General features: G+C 43.1%; 5 protein-coding genes across 5 annotated transcripts; 3 read left to right on the top strand and 2 right to left on the bottom strand.

Annotated features, from left to right (window-relative positions):
* Positions 1-1,497: 1,497 nt before the first annotated feature.
* On the top strand, positions 1,498-2,306 carry EAE97_008641 (uncharacterized protein; the record flags this gene model as incomplete). Its single annotated transcript, XM_038879156.1, has 2 exons — positions 1,498-1,623; positions 1,680-2,306. 2 exons carry the CDS (start codon positions 1,498-1,500, stop codon positions 2,304-2,306), a joined length of 753 nt encoding a protein of 250 aa, XP_038730238.1.
* Positions 2,307-2,385: 79 nt separating this feature from the next.
* Positions 2,386-3,345, bottom strand: EAE97_008640 (uncharacterized protein; the record flags this gene model as incomplete). Its single annotated transcript, XM_038879155.1, has 2 exons — positions 2,386-2,783; positions 2,841-3,345. The coding sequence occupies 2 exons, from the start codon at positions 3,343-3,345 to the stop codon at positions 2,386-2,388; spliced, it is 903 nt and encodes a 300-aa protein (XP_038730237.1).
* A 199-nt stretch (positions 3,346-3,544) lies between these two features.
* On the top strand, positions 3,545-5,546 carry EAE97_008639 (uncharacterized protein). Its single transcript, XM_038879154.1, has 6 exons — positions 3,545-3,686; positions 3,739-3,759; positions 3,815-4,626; positions 4,818-4,926; positions 4,994-5,114; positions 5,176-5,546. Exons 1-6 carry the CDS (start codon positions 3,666-3,668, stop codon positions 5,193-5,195), a joined length of 1,104 nt encoding a protein of 367 aa, XP_038730236.1. The 5' UTR covers positions 3,545-3,665; the 3' UTR covers positions 5,196-5,546.
* Positions 5,547-11,551: 6,005 nt separating this feature from the next.
* EAE97_008638 (uncharacterized protein) lies at positions 11,552-13,462 on the top strand (the record flags this gene model as incomplete). Its single annotated transcript, XM_038879153.1, has 3 exons — positions 11,552-12,044; positions 12,100-12,121; positions 12,175-13,462. 3 exons carry the CDS (start codon positions 11,552-11,554, stop codon positions 13,460-13,462), a joined length of 1,803 nt encoding a protein of 600 aa, XP_038730235.1.
* An 801-nt stretch (positions 13,463-14,263) lies between these two features.
* EAE97_008637 (uncharacterized protein) lies at positions 14,264-14,476 on the bottom strand (the record flags this gene model as incomplete). The annotated part of the gene is made up of 1 exon (XM_038879152.1): positions 14,264-14,476. One exon carries the CDS (start codon positions 14,474-14,476, stop codon positions 14,264-14,266), a length of 213 nt encoding a protein of 70 aa, XP_038730234.1.
* Positions 14,477-14,559: the final 83 nt, after the last annotated feature.

The following is a 14,559-nucleotide window of genomic DNA, read 5'->3' as shown; positions in this document are numbered from 1 at the left end:
TAGTCAGGAGAAGCGCTAGACAAGGTACACGGGATACGGAACCCCACTCAGACACTAAGCACAAAACACTGAATAAGGAACTTTCATGAACGAGCTTATCCTGTCTTATCCTGTCTATTCTGTCCATCCTGTCTATCGTGTCTATCATAGGACAATATGCATTGTCCTAAATGGTTCCATGACAACAGGACAACAATCGAACCAGATTCGAGGCCAAACAAAGCAAAACAAAGCAAAAACTACATGGCTCGCTATACTCGATTCATGAATGCCGACCTACCTGGGTATGGATGTGTGGATGTCTGGGTGTCTGGGTGTCTGGGTGTATGTATGGTAAATACCCAGCCATACACTTGACACTTGTTCCTCAAATCCCCTTTTTGATGCTTAAGGTACTGGGTATGGAGATAACTAATCATACCCACCGTCTCTATCTCTATCTCGAATCCAGAATCATACCGCAGATGAGAGAGATGAGAGAAAGAGAATAGGATCTGAATACGACGAAGCTTACAGAACAATTACATCTTCAACAAATCTGCCGGTGCGGAGTCGAGTGATCTATTTATATCATTCAGTACTTCGCCACAGAAGTTCTTTTCGCTTCGGATAAGGTGAACGTAGACGTGAACTTAGATTGACAGTAGAGAAGTCTAACTGAATTCTATTTGAGGTCTAACTCAAAATACAGTATCATCGAAGTCTAATCTATCAAGTACCGTACAGTAGAATGTAGAGAAAAACTAACAACGAAACTTCGCCAAAACTCGAATGCCTATGCCATTATTCCAGCCAAACAAAGGAGTACAACGCATCAAATGACCTACTTTTCTTTTTTTTCTTAGCTTGTATCAGATCATCCCGAGGTCCCACCTAAACTCTTTCTAGAGAGTCCTAACTCCTAATAAGTTCTAACGAACACTTCTTCAAAACTCAAAGTGCTTGTATGGATACCACTTAGCGAGCCTAGAGCCTACCTAGTAGGTAGCAGATAGGAACTTGGAAGTGAGAGATAAAATCTTCGAGGACTTGAAAGTCAGAAAGTCTACCGTATTCGCCTTTACGTACGAGTACTATGTATCTATCTACCTTGGCTCCTTGGCTCCTTGTTACTGGGGCTTTATTAGTGCTTTATCATTGCTTTACATTCTGACAGTTAAAAACAAATAAATTTATCAATGGCCCTCTTTTATTTCTACATTCTAGACTTGGCTTCTTCAACACGTGATCAAAGCATGATTTTTTAAGAGGGAGAACACGTGAAGATAACCCAGATGACCTAACGAAAAGCTACTAGGTAAGGCTATGCCGCTCACTACCTATCTTTCGTCATCGAGAAGATACTTGTGTGCATATTATTCTATCACCCCTCCCTTATAACTTCATTTGAGACTCATCTCTTCACTATATCTCTTCCCCTCCAAAGTTCACACATACCCTCACATTATCACCCGAGATAGTTTAATTGCACTCTTCAAAGGTACCGATTCATCCAGCATGGACATTCCACAACTAGCCTTACCAACATCCCTTGATGAAGCTCAAATCAAGACTCTCCCTTCGAAAGCTTTTTATATTCCTAATTTTCTTACGGAGGAAGAAGAACAAATATTATTGCAAAAAGTAGGTCGATTCTGGGTTCATTCAAGACGTGATATTTGACATTTTGATTCCCACAGATTGCCACAGCCCCAAAACCACGATGGAAGCATTTAACTCATCGTCGTCTTCAGACATGGCCCTCTGATTTGACCAGGAATACTCTATTGGATGCGCCTCTGCCCAAATGGCTAACAGATCCCGTTGTCTCTCGACTTCTCTCCTTACCTATCTCGCACGAAACTGGAGCACGTCACATTTTTAGTGATAGTCCACATGAGCGTCCGAATCATGTCCTAATCAATGAATATCTGCCAAAGCAGGGGATTATGCCACACAAAGATGGAGCCGCCTATCATCCAGTCGTCTGCACTGTAAGCTTAGGCGCAAGCCTATGCTTGAATATCTATGGAGACAAAGACGACGGAACAAGAGAAGAGCAGCCAAGATGGAGAATTTTCCAGGAGCCAAGGAGTTTGTTGATCACAACAGATGAACTGTATACAGACTACTATCATGGAATATCCGAGACGGAGGCAGAAATTGACCTAAATTCCACAACAGTCGCAAACTGGGATCTCTTACGGTCTAAAGATGAAATTATTGATGGTAGATATGAGAGACAGGAGCGAACTAGCCTCACGTATCGGGACGTACTCAAAGTATCGAAGTTAGGTTCAAAGTTAGGGATATTTGGCAAACGATGAGAGACCTAATCTTATAATATAGCATCGGCCTCCGTTTCTACTTCCAGTTATCTAGACCAAACTCTGAGAGGGGAGCATTCTAGTATAAATATGGTATCATTCTCCATCTATCCTTTACACTATCTACACCAAACTTTGTGGCATACCATTTCCTTGTTGAATCTGCAGTTACTCCAAGGTTTGATATTACAAAACATAACCCTGCCAATATGGTTCTGTTCAGGAACTGTCCCTGAGGCGCGGCTGCAATGGCAATTGCAATATACAGCAAGCATTCGCTAGTGTAATGAGGGCAAACGATGTGGCGAAAGAATGGGCTCGAGGGAAGAGTATACTTCTTCAAGCTTGCCAAGTGTTTGTGGCAGTCATGCTGACAGACAGATGCAATCACAAATAGAGGTACTGCCACACAAGTCTTCAAAGAGGGCTTTGAGATGTCTATCGAACCTAGTGGATTCGTGGTCGCATCAAGTATGGCTTAGGTAGTTAGTCATCAATGGAAAGAATTACGAGATTACAATTCATAACACTCACCAATGCCTTCAATCCAAATTGAAATTCCCATGAACAAATAATACGCAATTCCAATAGCCCAAAGCCCGACCCACATCTTCGACTGGGAAGGTTTAGTGAGCGTAAGACTCTCATACACTCTCCGGCTACCTTGCAGAGCCATGAGTGTCCATGTCAAAGTTACCTGATTAACTGACATTGAGTTTGTCGCATCTTGTCGAGAGTACGAGGCAAGTAATCTGAAAGCAGGTCCACGTGTGATAATTTGAAACGCCCAGAAAATGGAAGAGGCCACGGAGACGACGTAATAGTGAGTGAACCATGTATGGGGAACCTGTATAGAGCCAACGTATTCGAATATACGCGTAGTCTTGCTCTGAGGGGGTGTGCTTTTCTCAGGATTTGGTGTGAACCCTCGACTGCCATAGTTCATGACATGCTGTCGGAATGAAGGTATCAAAGTTCCACCTAAATCAACTGTGGTCCCTAAAATGAAGAAAGCTGCACAGATAGTTCGAGGATCCATGATCCTTATAATGACTCGCAATAAAGTGAATTTCTGACAAGACCTTCAAGGATCCCCGGTGAGTGAGTGGCACATCAGTTGAATTGGAAACCTTGCCAATTGGGGGATTCGAAAAATATCTGTGCCTGAGGTTAAAACTATGCAATCATAGAAATAATTTTTGATGCAGAACCCCACAATGAAATGCACATCATCTTCAATTCCAAAATTTAAGATCCAGCTTGAGAGAAATCGTAACCTATTCTTTCCGCCAACAAATCTCCTCAGTAATACATATTTTTAGATAAGATATCTGGATCTGACCAGAAAAAGCCGCAATCATGTCGACCACCGCTGATAAGGTATACTCCCTCGTTCACGACCTTTTTCCCCAATGCTAATGCCCCGCCACAGATCAAACAAATTGAGGATGAGGTATATTCCCAGGGCCTAGTCAATTCGCCGTCGATAGATCCTAACGAAGTGATAGATGTCCAAAACCCAAAAGAACAAGGCGACAAGTTTCCATCTTGGTCAACTTAAAGCAAAGCTCGCTAAACTCAAGAGAGAGTTATTGACCCCTACGTCAAGTGGTGGAGGAGCAGGTGTAGGGTTCGATGTAGCACGTACAGGTGTCGCCAGTGTTGGATTCATAGGATTTCCATCGGTGGGAAAGAGTACATTGATGAGCAAACTTACCGGACAACATTCAGAGGCTGCGGCATACGAATTCACAACCTTAACGACAGTACCCGGTCAAATTTTATACAATGGAGCCAAGATCCAAATTCTGGATCTTCCCGGTATCATTCAAGGAGCTAAAGATGGAAAGGGTAGAGGTCGACAAGTCATTGCGGTTGCCAAGACATGCCATTTGATCTTCATTGTATTGGATGTCAATAAACCCTTGACGGATAAGAAAATCATTGAAGACGAACTGGAAGGATTTGGAATTAGAATTAACAAGTCACCACCAAACATCGTGTTTAAGAAGAAGGACAAGGGCGGAATCAATATCACCAATACTGTCCCAATGACGCATATCGATCACGATGAGATCAAGGCTGTCATGAACGAGTACAAAATTTCATCCGCAGATATCGCCATTCGTTGCGACGCCACTATCGACGATCTGATAGACGTACTAGAGGCCAAGGGACGAAGTTATATTCCTGTCATTTATGCACTGAACAAAATCGATGCCATCTCGATAGAGGAACTTGATTTGCTTTACAGAATCCCAAACGCATGTCCTATCTCTTCTGAGCATGGGTGGAACGTTGACGAATTGTTAGAACAGATGTAAGTTTATGATTTGAGAACTTTTATATGAAATTTTGCCTTGGGAGCTTTGTAAAATTCAATCGAGTGGCGCGGCGTTCTGGGGCTGTAACCGACTCGCTCATGAGAAGATGCAAGGCGTTCACCAGGAGCTAGCAGATTTTTGTGGTTGCCAGAACTACCTGACTACCTGATACTAACTCTTGAAACAGGTGGGAGAAACTAAACCTTGTCAGAGTTTATACAAAGCCCAAAGGAAAATTGCCTGATTACACAGCACCAGTAGTGTTACGTTCCACGCGGTGCACAGTTGAAGATTTTGTAAGTGGCTATTTTCAGGTTCCGAGAATCGCGTAGCACAGCATCAACTGACTAACGGTGATCAAAGTGTAACGCTATCCATAAAACTATTGTGGACGATTTCCGCGTGGCTATTGTTTATGGAAAATCAGTCAAGCATCAACCTCAGCGTGTAGGTCTTAGTCACGAATTAGCAGACGAAGATATTAGTAAGTTTTCACATGTCGATTAGGCAGTTGTTATGGACATTCGAGCTAATTCATCTTGCAGTTACTATTGTCAAACGATAAAAATCATGCAGAATAGAACGATTCGGTGTAACGACCAAGGATCTTCCGGTGGTACGACCAGCGCGGGAGAAAGACGATGGACGTTGAAGAAGCCAAGAATTTCGGAAGATAGAGTAGGGAATGGGCTGATATGGTCGTAGTGGCAGCGCTCGTCGGGAGTCAATGGCGTCATGTTAAGGTACAGACACATGCGGGCATTTGGGTTACTGGACTCTGGAAGAGATAAGGGGTGGCTGCTAGCCACAGTACTAGCAGTTGCCCGTAGATTCTTACTCACGGATTGGCGCCTCTGCTTGTTTTGGTATGAGAAGGCTACGAAGGTCAATATGAGGAAGATATAGATGAATATCCAAAAGAGATTTTTTACCCCTCAATATACTTGAATTGACAGGACAGGGCTCTGAATACAAAATAGTTAGTGTTTTATATTGGCATGTATACATGTGATACAATGCGCTGCTTTTTGGATTCATTTGTCAACTTTGATAGTGGCGAAACTTTTGAATGGGTGGATGGATTCATGGATGGGTCAATCAATCAATGATCTTCAGGTAGGCGCTACGAAGATGTGATGAATGATATCTCGGGATTCCATGGGCCTGGGCCAGTTTATGCGCATGGGGACGCTTGGATCAGATGATGAGACTTGGATTTGAATGCTCGGGTTTTGCTTGATTGGGATGAGATGTTTGGATGTTTGGGTGGATGGATGGGTATGTGGAGAAGATGGCTAAGGATGAGGTGTGGTAAGTGTTTGTTTGGGTGAAGTTGCTAATTAGGTGAGGGGAGTTGAGGATGAGGCAGCAGTGATGATATGGTATGTACGGCAATGGAAAATGGGGGTTGAAATGAAATTCTATATTATCAGTTGCCCGATGGGATAGGAGAGTGATGGAGTGATTGAGTTGGAGATAGATGAGATGCCTAGGCGATTCATGGGTGTCGGCGTTAAGATGAGGAGAGGTTGTTGTGAGTATGAGTTGGATTGGGATTGGGATTTGGCCGACATAGAGTGGCATATTCCGCGGGGGGAGGATCTCTCGGGTGCCTGGAAATGGGATTGACTAGGTAGGTATTGCATGATTCATATTACTCGTTGGAATTGGAATCACGGGTGAGCGATGGAGGGAGGGATGAATTGATGAAGTATTGATTCTGTATAGTAAGTAGTTCTAATGCGTATTGAGTCCTGGGCATATCTCTATAGATGCCAAAAAAAAAAAAGGAAGAAAAAAAGATAATTCTCCCCTCACTCGGAGTTAGCAAAGCATCTATCTCATTGTAGTTTTCTTTTAACTCTCGATCCGATAAATCTAGATTCTCGATCCTAAATCGCCGGGTAAAGATAGATAGATAGAGAGCGGATCGTAACAGAAATCCGCATTGGTTCGTGCAATATCATGTCATATCGCATTATATCATGTCAAAGCTAGGTACCTATCTATAATCGTGGCTGCACAGACGTCTTTCCTTCTTTTTTTATTTGCTTCTTTGCTTCTTTCTTTCATTCTCTATCCATCTATTCATCCCACCCATCAATAACATCATCATCGTCGTCATGAATCATGATATTCGCAACCTCAACTAAGCCTAGCGGTCACACCCGGTCCTCCGTCATGTCCGTACCTGAGTCCTGAGTCCTGACACCTGGTTGATCAACCTGTGCGTTCCTGAAAATTCGGCGCTTCGGGTAACCGTTTTTCGTAAGGTTGATCGCGTTCGCTTTCGCCTGTGCTTTTGCTTGCTTGCTTGCATACATGATTGGGATGTTTCTTCGGCGGCTACAGAGGCGTTTTAAGCGGTCGATGGACTCCGCTGTGTGGGAACGTTGACTCTTTGGGGGATTTTTTACATGGTTGGAGAATGTGATTGGTTGGAATGGATGAGGGATGGGATTGTGGTATTTAATTGATATGAAGTGGAAGAATTGGGAAGAATTGGATGATCGACGCAGGCTTGGGAGGGTGGTTTGTGTAGAATCGGATGAGGTGAGATGAGGTGGACGGGATTGAAGATTAGTTCTACAGTATGTATCTATTGAGAGAAGAAAAGTTCAGATGGGAGCTCTCGAGAAGGTTTATTGAAATGAAAATGGATGTCAATTTCGAATGGGAAAGTTTGTAATATGATATTTCCCCAAACCTTGATGTCGATGTTCATTGAGCCAGTCAGGTCAGTCTAGATGCTCAAGTTGAGTAGAGCAAATGAGGATCATTTCCCCGCGATGTCGATAAGATTGTCTCAATTGCCGCCGACGAGAAAAACGTGGATGTAGTTTTAGCTTTAGGTACCAGGTATATACGTAGATAGGATGTCTTTGAGCATGTATCATGATGTATGTTTTGCCGCTGTAAGCTAGCAAAGAGGTCTAAGCAGAGACAGTGAATAAGCTGAGGGTGATTTGAAATGAAGTTGTCACCTCGTGATAGAGGATCTACAAAAGTCCCGAGGTTGAAGTTTGGATGGTGTTTCTAGGTTCCTTCACCGCTGTTGAGCAGAGAGATGTGTATGTTGCAGCCAAGACGTAGGTTTGAAATGGGGACGTGGTCGCGTTTATTTTTGCTTTTGGTTAAATCCCCTCCCCCTTCGTCGTTATGTAAAGAGTTTGTTTCACATGGTGAACGCGCCACGGATGTACTGCTATTTTTCTGTGACTTGGATGAATCAAGAAGTTGGGTGTACATTTGTAAATGATAGCGAGCGGTGCCTCACGGCCGCTTATACAAGCTGCTCTCCCTTGATGAAACGTAAAGTAGGGCTCCCTTGAGATCGTCGCTGAAGAATTAATCAAGAAGTAAACACATATCGCAGAGAATGAAATAAAATAAAATAAAGCAAAATAAAACAAAATCTGAAAGAATTATGAAAATGAATGAAGTTGCAAGGAATGATTGCAAATGGATTTGAATGAATAGTGGGCCATTAGAATTTCACCCGGAGTTTTTGACACGAAAGTGTACGGTTAGACCAATGATTAAGAACGTGGATGATGCACAAAGATGGGGAGCCCAACTTCAGATGCGAGGTTCCTCCACATTCGGGGGTTTCGGTTAGGTTGGTGGCACGGTTTGATATGGATAATGAAGACGGGAGGATGGATGTATTGGAGTGGTGTTTGTTCGGTCGTCAATGATGGATGGTTAATAGTCATTCATGCTTTGGGCGGGGAGCGGAACGGGAAAGAGGAGAAGTGGCACATGTATGCCTAAACACTTTCGACAATTACAGATCCCATCTGCTCAAAAGAGAACTTCGCGAGATACAATGCCATGGTGGAGTACGGATTCAAGTCAAGGGGGACGGACACACAGTGGGGTATTAAGATTTCCAAACATAAACCCCCCTGGTCGGTATGTACCGATGCAGCCGAAGCGATTCTAGCTAGGAGATCGAATTTGGGAATTTGATACGATTTCGGAGTTCGCGATCAGAGTAGATGCGAGGCGAGATGGAATGGAACTCATGGGGTGAGATGAAAGAAGACGGTCATGGCCATGGCTGTATCCTGTTACCTGTATCTGCTATGTGAGGTGGGTTACTCAGGGGCAATGCACGCTACAAATGCAGTACATGAAATGGGTTGCACCTACGAGCGCCCTGAACTAAAGCCGAGTGAATGAAGCCTTGCCATTATGCTGAAGTGCAGGAGGTTGCTGGTGGTTGCAGCAGATATCTGTAGCTCCCAACCATACAAATATGGTACTTAGATACCAACAGTTGGAAACTTGGGACGAAGGATGAATGGTACCTACTTCAATGGCCCCCAAGATCAAGAAATGAGGCGAAGTTGTCTTGTCAAGAGGGAGCAATGCGAAACGATGAAGTCAATGCCATGCAATATCTCGATTGGGGTCCAAAACTTGGGACCAGAATAGACATAGAGTTTACTAACTTTGCTTACGGTAAGTAAGGTACGGATCTATTCATTTCTGCAACGATCCTCTTTTCCACCACGAGGGTTGGTTGTAGCTTCTACACCATGGTAACTTACGGCAACGAAACGTTCGGATTCCATGTAAGGTTCGTCTAATAAGGGTGGCTTGACTAGGTTTCGGATTTTGGCTAATATGGTACATGACAACTTTTGGTATAGAAGGGATCAGTTTGTTACTTGTTTAGGGGAATAGGTGGAAGTTGCTCCGAGTTTGAATGAGCTCTGATTGCTGGCTGGGTTTTCCGAAACCCTTGTACTTTCGGTACACCTGTTGCACCATCAAAGTTCGTTATCAAAATGCAGAAAAGACAAACTTTGGGCGAGACGAGACGATGAAGGGGCTTTTATGATGATTGTTCTTGTTATCAATATAATTATCCGAACCGAACCTAACCTAGAGACTCAACAAAAAAGAAAAATCAATCATTATCAACTGGGTCTGAGCAATAGGTAGTATTTGAAACGATATGATATAATATGATATGATAATGAATGATTTAATTGTCCTTACTGCGGCAACTAACTCGAGCTAATAAGTCATCCCCAGTACCAAGATCATTTGACGGATTTACCTCATTTTTTTACTTCCGGGGCGTACCGTTTGACTAACTTGGTTATCAAACCAGAAGCTAGAAGCAAATTCAAATATCTAGTAGGTTCATCTAAGCGTTTTATTCGTTAATAGCTCCATATCCTGGTTATCATCTACGATATCCAGCAAAACTTTAGACCTTGAGTAGTTTAGTCGATTCCCCATTTGACTCAGCTGAAATGAGATGCGATTTGACATTTAACCTATTTGGAAGATAATCATCTGGATATACCCTACAAAAACCTGGAAAAGCCTCAACTTCTCAATCTTTTGGAGAAAGCGGATGAGAGTGGACCTTGACATGACGATATATTTTTACTGAATAAAGCTTCAAAAAGGTCAATCTGATCGAAATTAGATACTTGTCCTCTCCACTCTTCCCATTGAGCTTCCTGAGGTCCCCGAATCTTCCGTTCGAAGACCTTGAGATTCCCTCTAGATATGTTTAGATGTTCGGCGATTCCTTCAGCTAGCTCTGATAATACAATCAGCAATTATTGCATTACTTGAGCTACCCGTGGACTCTTTTGAACAGATATGTACACAGATGATTAGTTGATTAGATCCGCTTCTCATCTGGTGGACTTCTCTCCCAAGCAATCATTTGCTCAAAGCAACAAATCAGGTAAGTCTTCAAGTCTTACTTCGTACTTTCCCTGTACCTGAACCTTACTAAACCATATTTAAACCCTACCAAAATCAATCATCAATTCGAATCCTTGTAAATGACTTCTTTTGAATATTTTCAAACGATTTGCTTTTCCTTTTTTTCTTTGAGTTATCTGGTCTATCTTGCTGTCTGCCTGCGGTTCTTCTGAATGTCTACACCAAAGTCCATCCATCCCCCTTTCGATTCGTTCTCTTGTCCTCTTTTTTCTTTTTACCCTTGCTAATCCCATTCTCCAAGCTCGCTCATTCGTCGTTGCTCCATGATTGATTCCTTGCCATTGCTTTCCACACTCCCATGCTTGAGAAACTTATGAGAAGTAGTCTTTAACCTAGTATGGTAGTAAAGAAAGCAAACTTAGCATCTATTCTTCTTAGTCCAATTGGTCCCCACCATTAATATATTCAGTTCCCAAGTACTCCCTCTTCCTGCTGCTGCGGAACCTTTACCTTGCAAAATTTCCATGAACCGACCACTACTACCACAAACTCCAAAAAGTCTAGGTTTACCTCCTACTCACTCACATACTATAACGTCCCATCCATTCATCATACCTACATACATCATACATACATACATACATACATACATACATCTTTCTTGGTTGCGCGCCTTCCCCAGCATAATATCCATTGCAGCTTTTCGCATACGCCTCGTGTTTCTTCCCCTCTTCGGCATTGCAGCGAGTATTTTCTAGCATCTTTTTCCCAGCATTTATTCCTACCCTCCCTGGTCGCATAATAATAATTGTTCATCCGTCTTCTACCCCATCTACCGCAGACCACCACTACCATCCCCAAAATCGGCCACCACCACCACACTTAGAAGTGCATGTTTCCTTTAGCTGCGCGCGTCTAGCATTAGTTCAAACAAATCTCAAAATATTCTCGCATTCGAAACTTCACATCACCTGAAATAAATCAGCCAGACTCAATCTGTTACTCCTGCAGATTCCGCAGGGTTTATATATTTGACGCTGCCAGGAACCATACTTCGCTTTGCTTATCATGCATGCAGTATCCCGCTCTTGAGGCTTTCAACGTCCCTGATATTGTATACCTTACGCAAGGTCCTGTACTATTAAACAACTTCAATTGCCTCGGGTTTCTGGAATTTAAGGAAACACCTGGGAGACCATTCGTTTAGAGACCATAGATCAAAGAATGCACGAATCTATGATGGCCCATATTGGCATGGACCATGAGCAACACCACAATCCACAAGAAAATGGATACGGCGGTGAAGGTCAATGGCAGGATATGGGCAACAATTACAACTCTTCACAGCATCAATCACCAATCTTTGAAAATAGGATTCAATATGAATATATGAACCAGCATCATCCAATGCCCACTGAGCCTCAGTATCCAAACCCAAGAATGGCCCCGCCACCGCCGACATATCCCACGCATCACCAGCAACTGCTTCCTCTCATCATGCCAAACCATCCCACGTGGCCGAGCATGTTGACAAATCCTGCAAACTCTCAAGCACCACCTGTGGCGATTCCTCCTGCGAACTCTGGTAAACCACCTCCAAAACTACCAACTATCCATGCTACTCCGACTCCAAGGAAGACGCTCACTGATAGTGATCGAAGACGGATGTGTCAATATCATGAGGACAACCCTACTGTCAAGCAGACGGAAATTGGAGGTATGACATGACAAGACTCCTTTAAATGATTTTCTTGCTAATTTTTCTCTCTTAGCCATGTTTGGTGTTGAACGAAGGTATGATTGACAGTTAACATTGGAGTTTTGACCTTAACTAAGAAAGAATGCAGTACTGTTTCTAAAGTTTTACGCCAAAGAGAAAAATATCTTTTCCCTGAAGACCGAAGCTTATCTCCAGTCAAACGAGCCAAAGGAAAGTTCCCTGATATCGAGAGAGCCCTATCGAATTGGGTGCGAAATACCCAAAAGCAGGGGATTCCTCTTACCGATTCTGCGATTAAGGAGAAGGCTAGATTTTTTGCCACCACAGTTGGTAACAATGAGAGTCACCTAAAGACAAATAGCACAACTTGGCTAGAAAAATTCAAGCAAAAGAATGGGATCAGTCATCTCAGACGAAGAGCTTCCGCGGCCGATATTGGTAGTCTTTCCGAACGCATGGCGCTCAACATCGATTCGAGCAGAAGTTCCGGATCACGAACGTCTAATGGTGTCTCACCCGCTTCGCCATTACAATCCCCCTTGCTATTAGCATCCGCTAAGAGTAGTGAAGATCTCAGATCTCATCATATGCATGATAGTTTGAACAGCTATTTCGATTTCACCCAAACAGCTAGCTACAAGCAACACTCAAATTCTCACAGCACAGCTTCATTGTCTAGTGCCTTTACCGACAACAATGCATCGTCGTTTTCAGGGGGGCCAACTAGTCCTACAACACCATTTGCATTTTCTCCTGAGGGAAGTACCGGATCTTGGATGCCATCTCAGCAATCTCGGGTAACACATCATTCGACGAATGGAAATGGAAATTCTAACACTGAAGACAATATCAACCATGGGATGGATCCAAATAATCCTGCTAGCAACTTTCAACGTCCAAGAAGCCAGACTTTCCCCACTTTAGCCATTGATCCTTCGTTCATTGCCTCGCAAGGCAATGATCCTATAACGCCAAAGTATAATTTACCGGACACAGCCCCTTCATCAGCCGTCGAATCGCCGGTACATGAATTAGGCCCTCCATTTGGCTTGGATTCTGCAATTTCGCCAAGGTCTTTACATCATAGCAGTAGTCATAGCTCTTTGGCTCCTCCACCGGCATCACTTACTCCAATTAGCGGATTGCAATCACCTCCACATCTCTCAACACCAAATTCACCTACCCAGGATGATGCACGCCGGGCGCTTGATACTTTACTGAATTTTTTCCAGCAAGCTCCGACTGGATTGGTGGATCAAAATGAGTATCTGACGGTTCTTAAATTGACCGAAAAGTTGCGAATTCAACAGCAGAATCCAGGACCCTTACCAGGTGGTTTGCATCGGATTTCGGAACAGGACGATTGCGAGAATCAGCCACAAAATATGAAGATGGAACAGTCTACGGCCTGCTAACAAATAATGAGTTTCATATCTCTTTTATATATACGCTTTAAATCTCTGTACATCATGGCATTTTAAACACACGGTTCCAGACTCATCATTCCCCGGCGTTATTTTCATCACATCTCTCAATTTGTATATGAGCTCCCCCGTCTTCATATTTTTCCTGCTATCAGTAACGGTCTTGCATCACCCTCTTCTTGTCCGATACTCGCGATCGGTCAAAATGAAGGTGTATAATATTTACCGGCGTGGCCAAAATCGGGGATTTAGGAAGGAATTCAAAAAGAAAAAAAATTAGGAACTATCCTCAGATGAAATTTATATACCCAACCAAGCTCACTCGGTTTCCAAGATTCCCTCCTTTACATGTTCGACGCTCACGCGAAATCTCCAGCTCAGTACTCATCTGCTTGCTCTCTCGCGCGTTTAATTCTTTATATATCCTCTTTGGGCTTTCTTCCACGCGGGGTTTTTGTTATATATGCGCTCTCATGCCCCTGAAAGGATTTTGCTCATCATACCCTAATAGCACGTTTTCTTTTCTCTTTCCATACACACTTTCGGCGGGATTTTTGTATTACTTTTCGTGTGCTTTTCTTTCAATCGTGTACGTACCGGGTAATTTTGTGATGGAATATATATATATATATATATTTCGCCTTGTTTGATCCGAGGTGCAGAGTTCACATTCCGGGATTTGTTTGTTTGTTGGATTTCCCTGGTGTGTGAATTCATGAAACGGCATGTACGGCTTGTTTTGTTACCTACCTACCTACCTACCTACCTACCTACCTTTGTTAGTCTATTCATTCACCTTCCTCGCTCTTTGGTGTATTTCTTGTACTTAGGGACTCTTTTCTTCTTCTTCTTCTTCTTCTTCTTCTTGTTGGAATCGTTCGTTTGATTATTGTATAGTGCTTGTGTGAGCTTGTGGTGAAGTTCTTCCGTAGGTGGAATAGGATACGAAGACAGATTGGGATGGATTGGTATGGGACTCGTTGATCTAATGAGATATATGTGCATGGATGGATGGATTGATGGATGAATATGGACTGATGGATGGATGAGCTAATTGTTATCCGAGGACAAGGAGGTCGAGAATTTCT

Source organism: Botrytis byssoidea (genome assembly GCF_014898295.1).
Source record: "Botrytis byssoidea strain MUCL 94 chromosome Unknown BBYS_018, whole genome shotgun sequence".
NCBI lineage: Eukaryota > Fungi > Ascomycota > Leotiomycetes > Helotiales > Sclerotiniaceae > Botrytis > Botrytis byssoidea.
Note: the sequence above shows the minus strand (reverse complement) of the source record. Positions and strands in the feature narration are given on the sequence as shown.

Coding starts and splice junctions, on each gene's coding strand:
- EAE97_008639 (XM_038879154.1), top strand. CDS start 3,666: ATGTCGACCACCGCTGATAAG. Junction 3,687..3,738: donor TGTCGACCACCGCTGATAAG/GTATACTCCCTC, acceptor GCCCCGCCACAG/ATCAAACAAATTGAGGATGA. Junction 4,627..4,817: donor GACGAATTGTTAGAACAGAT/GTAAGTTTATGA, acceptor CTCTTGAAACAG/GTGGGAGAAACTAAACCTTG.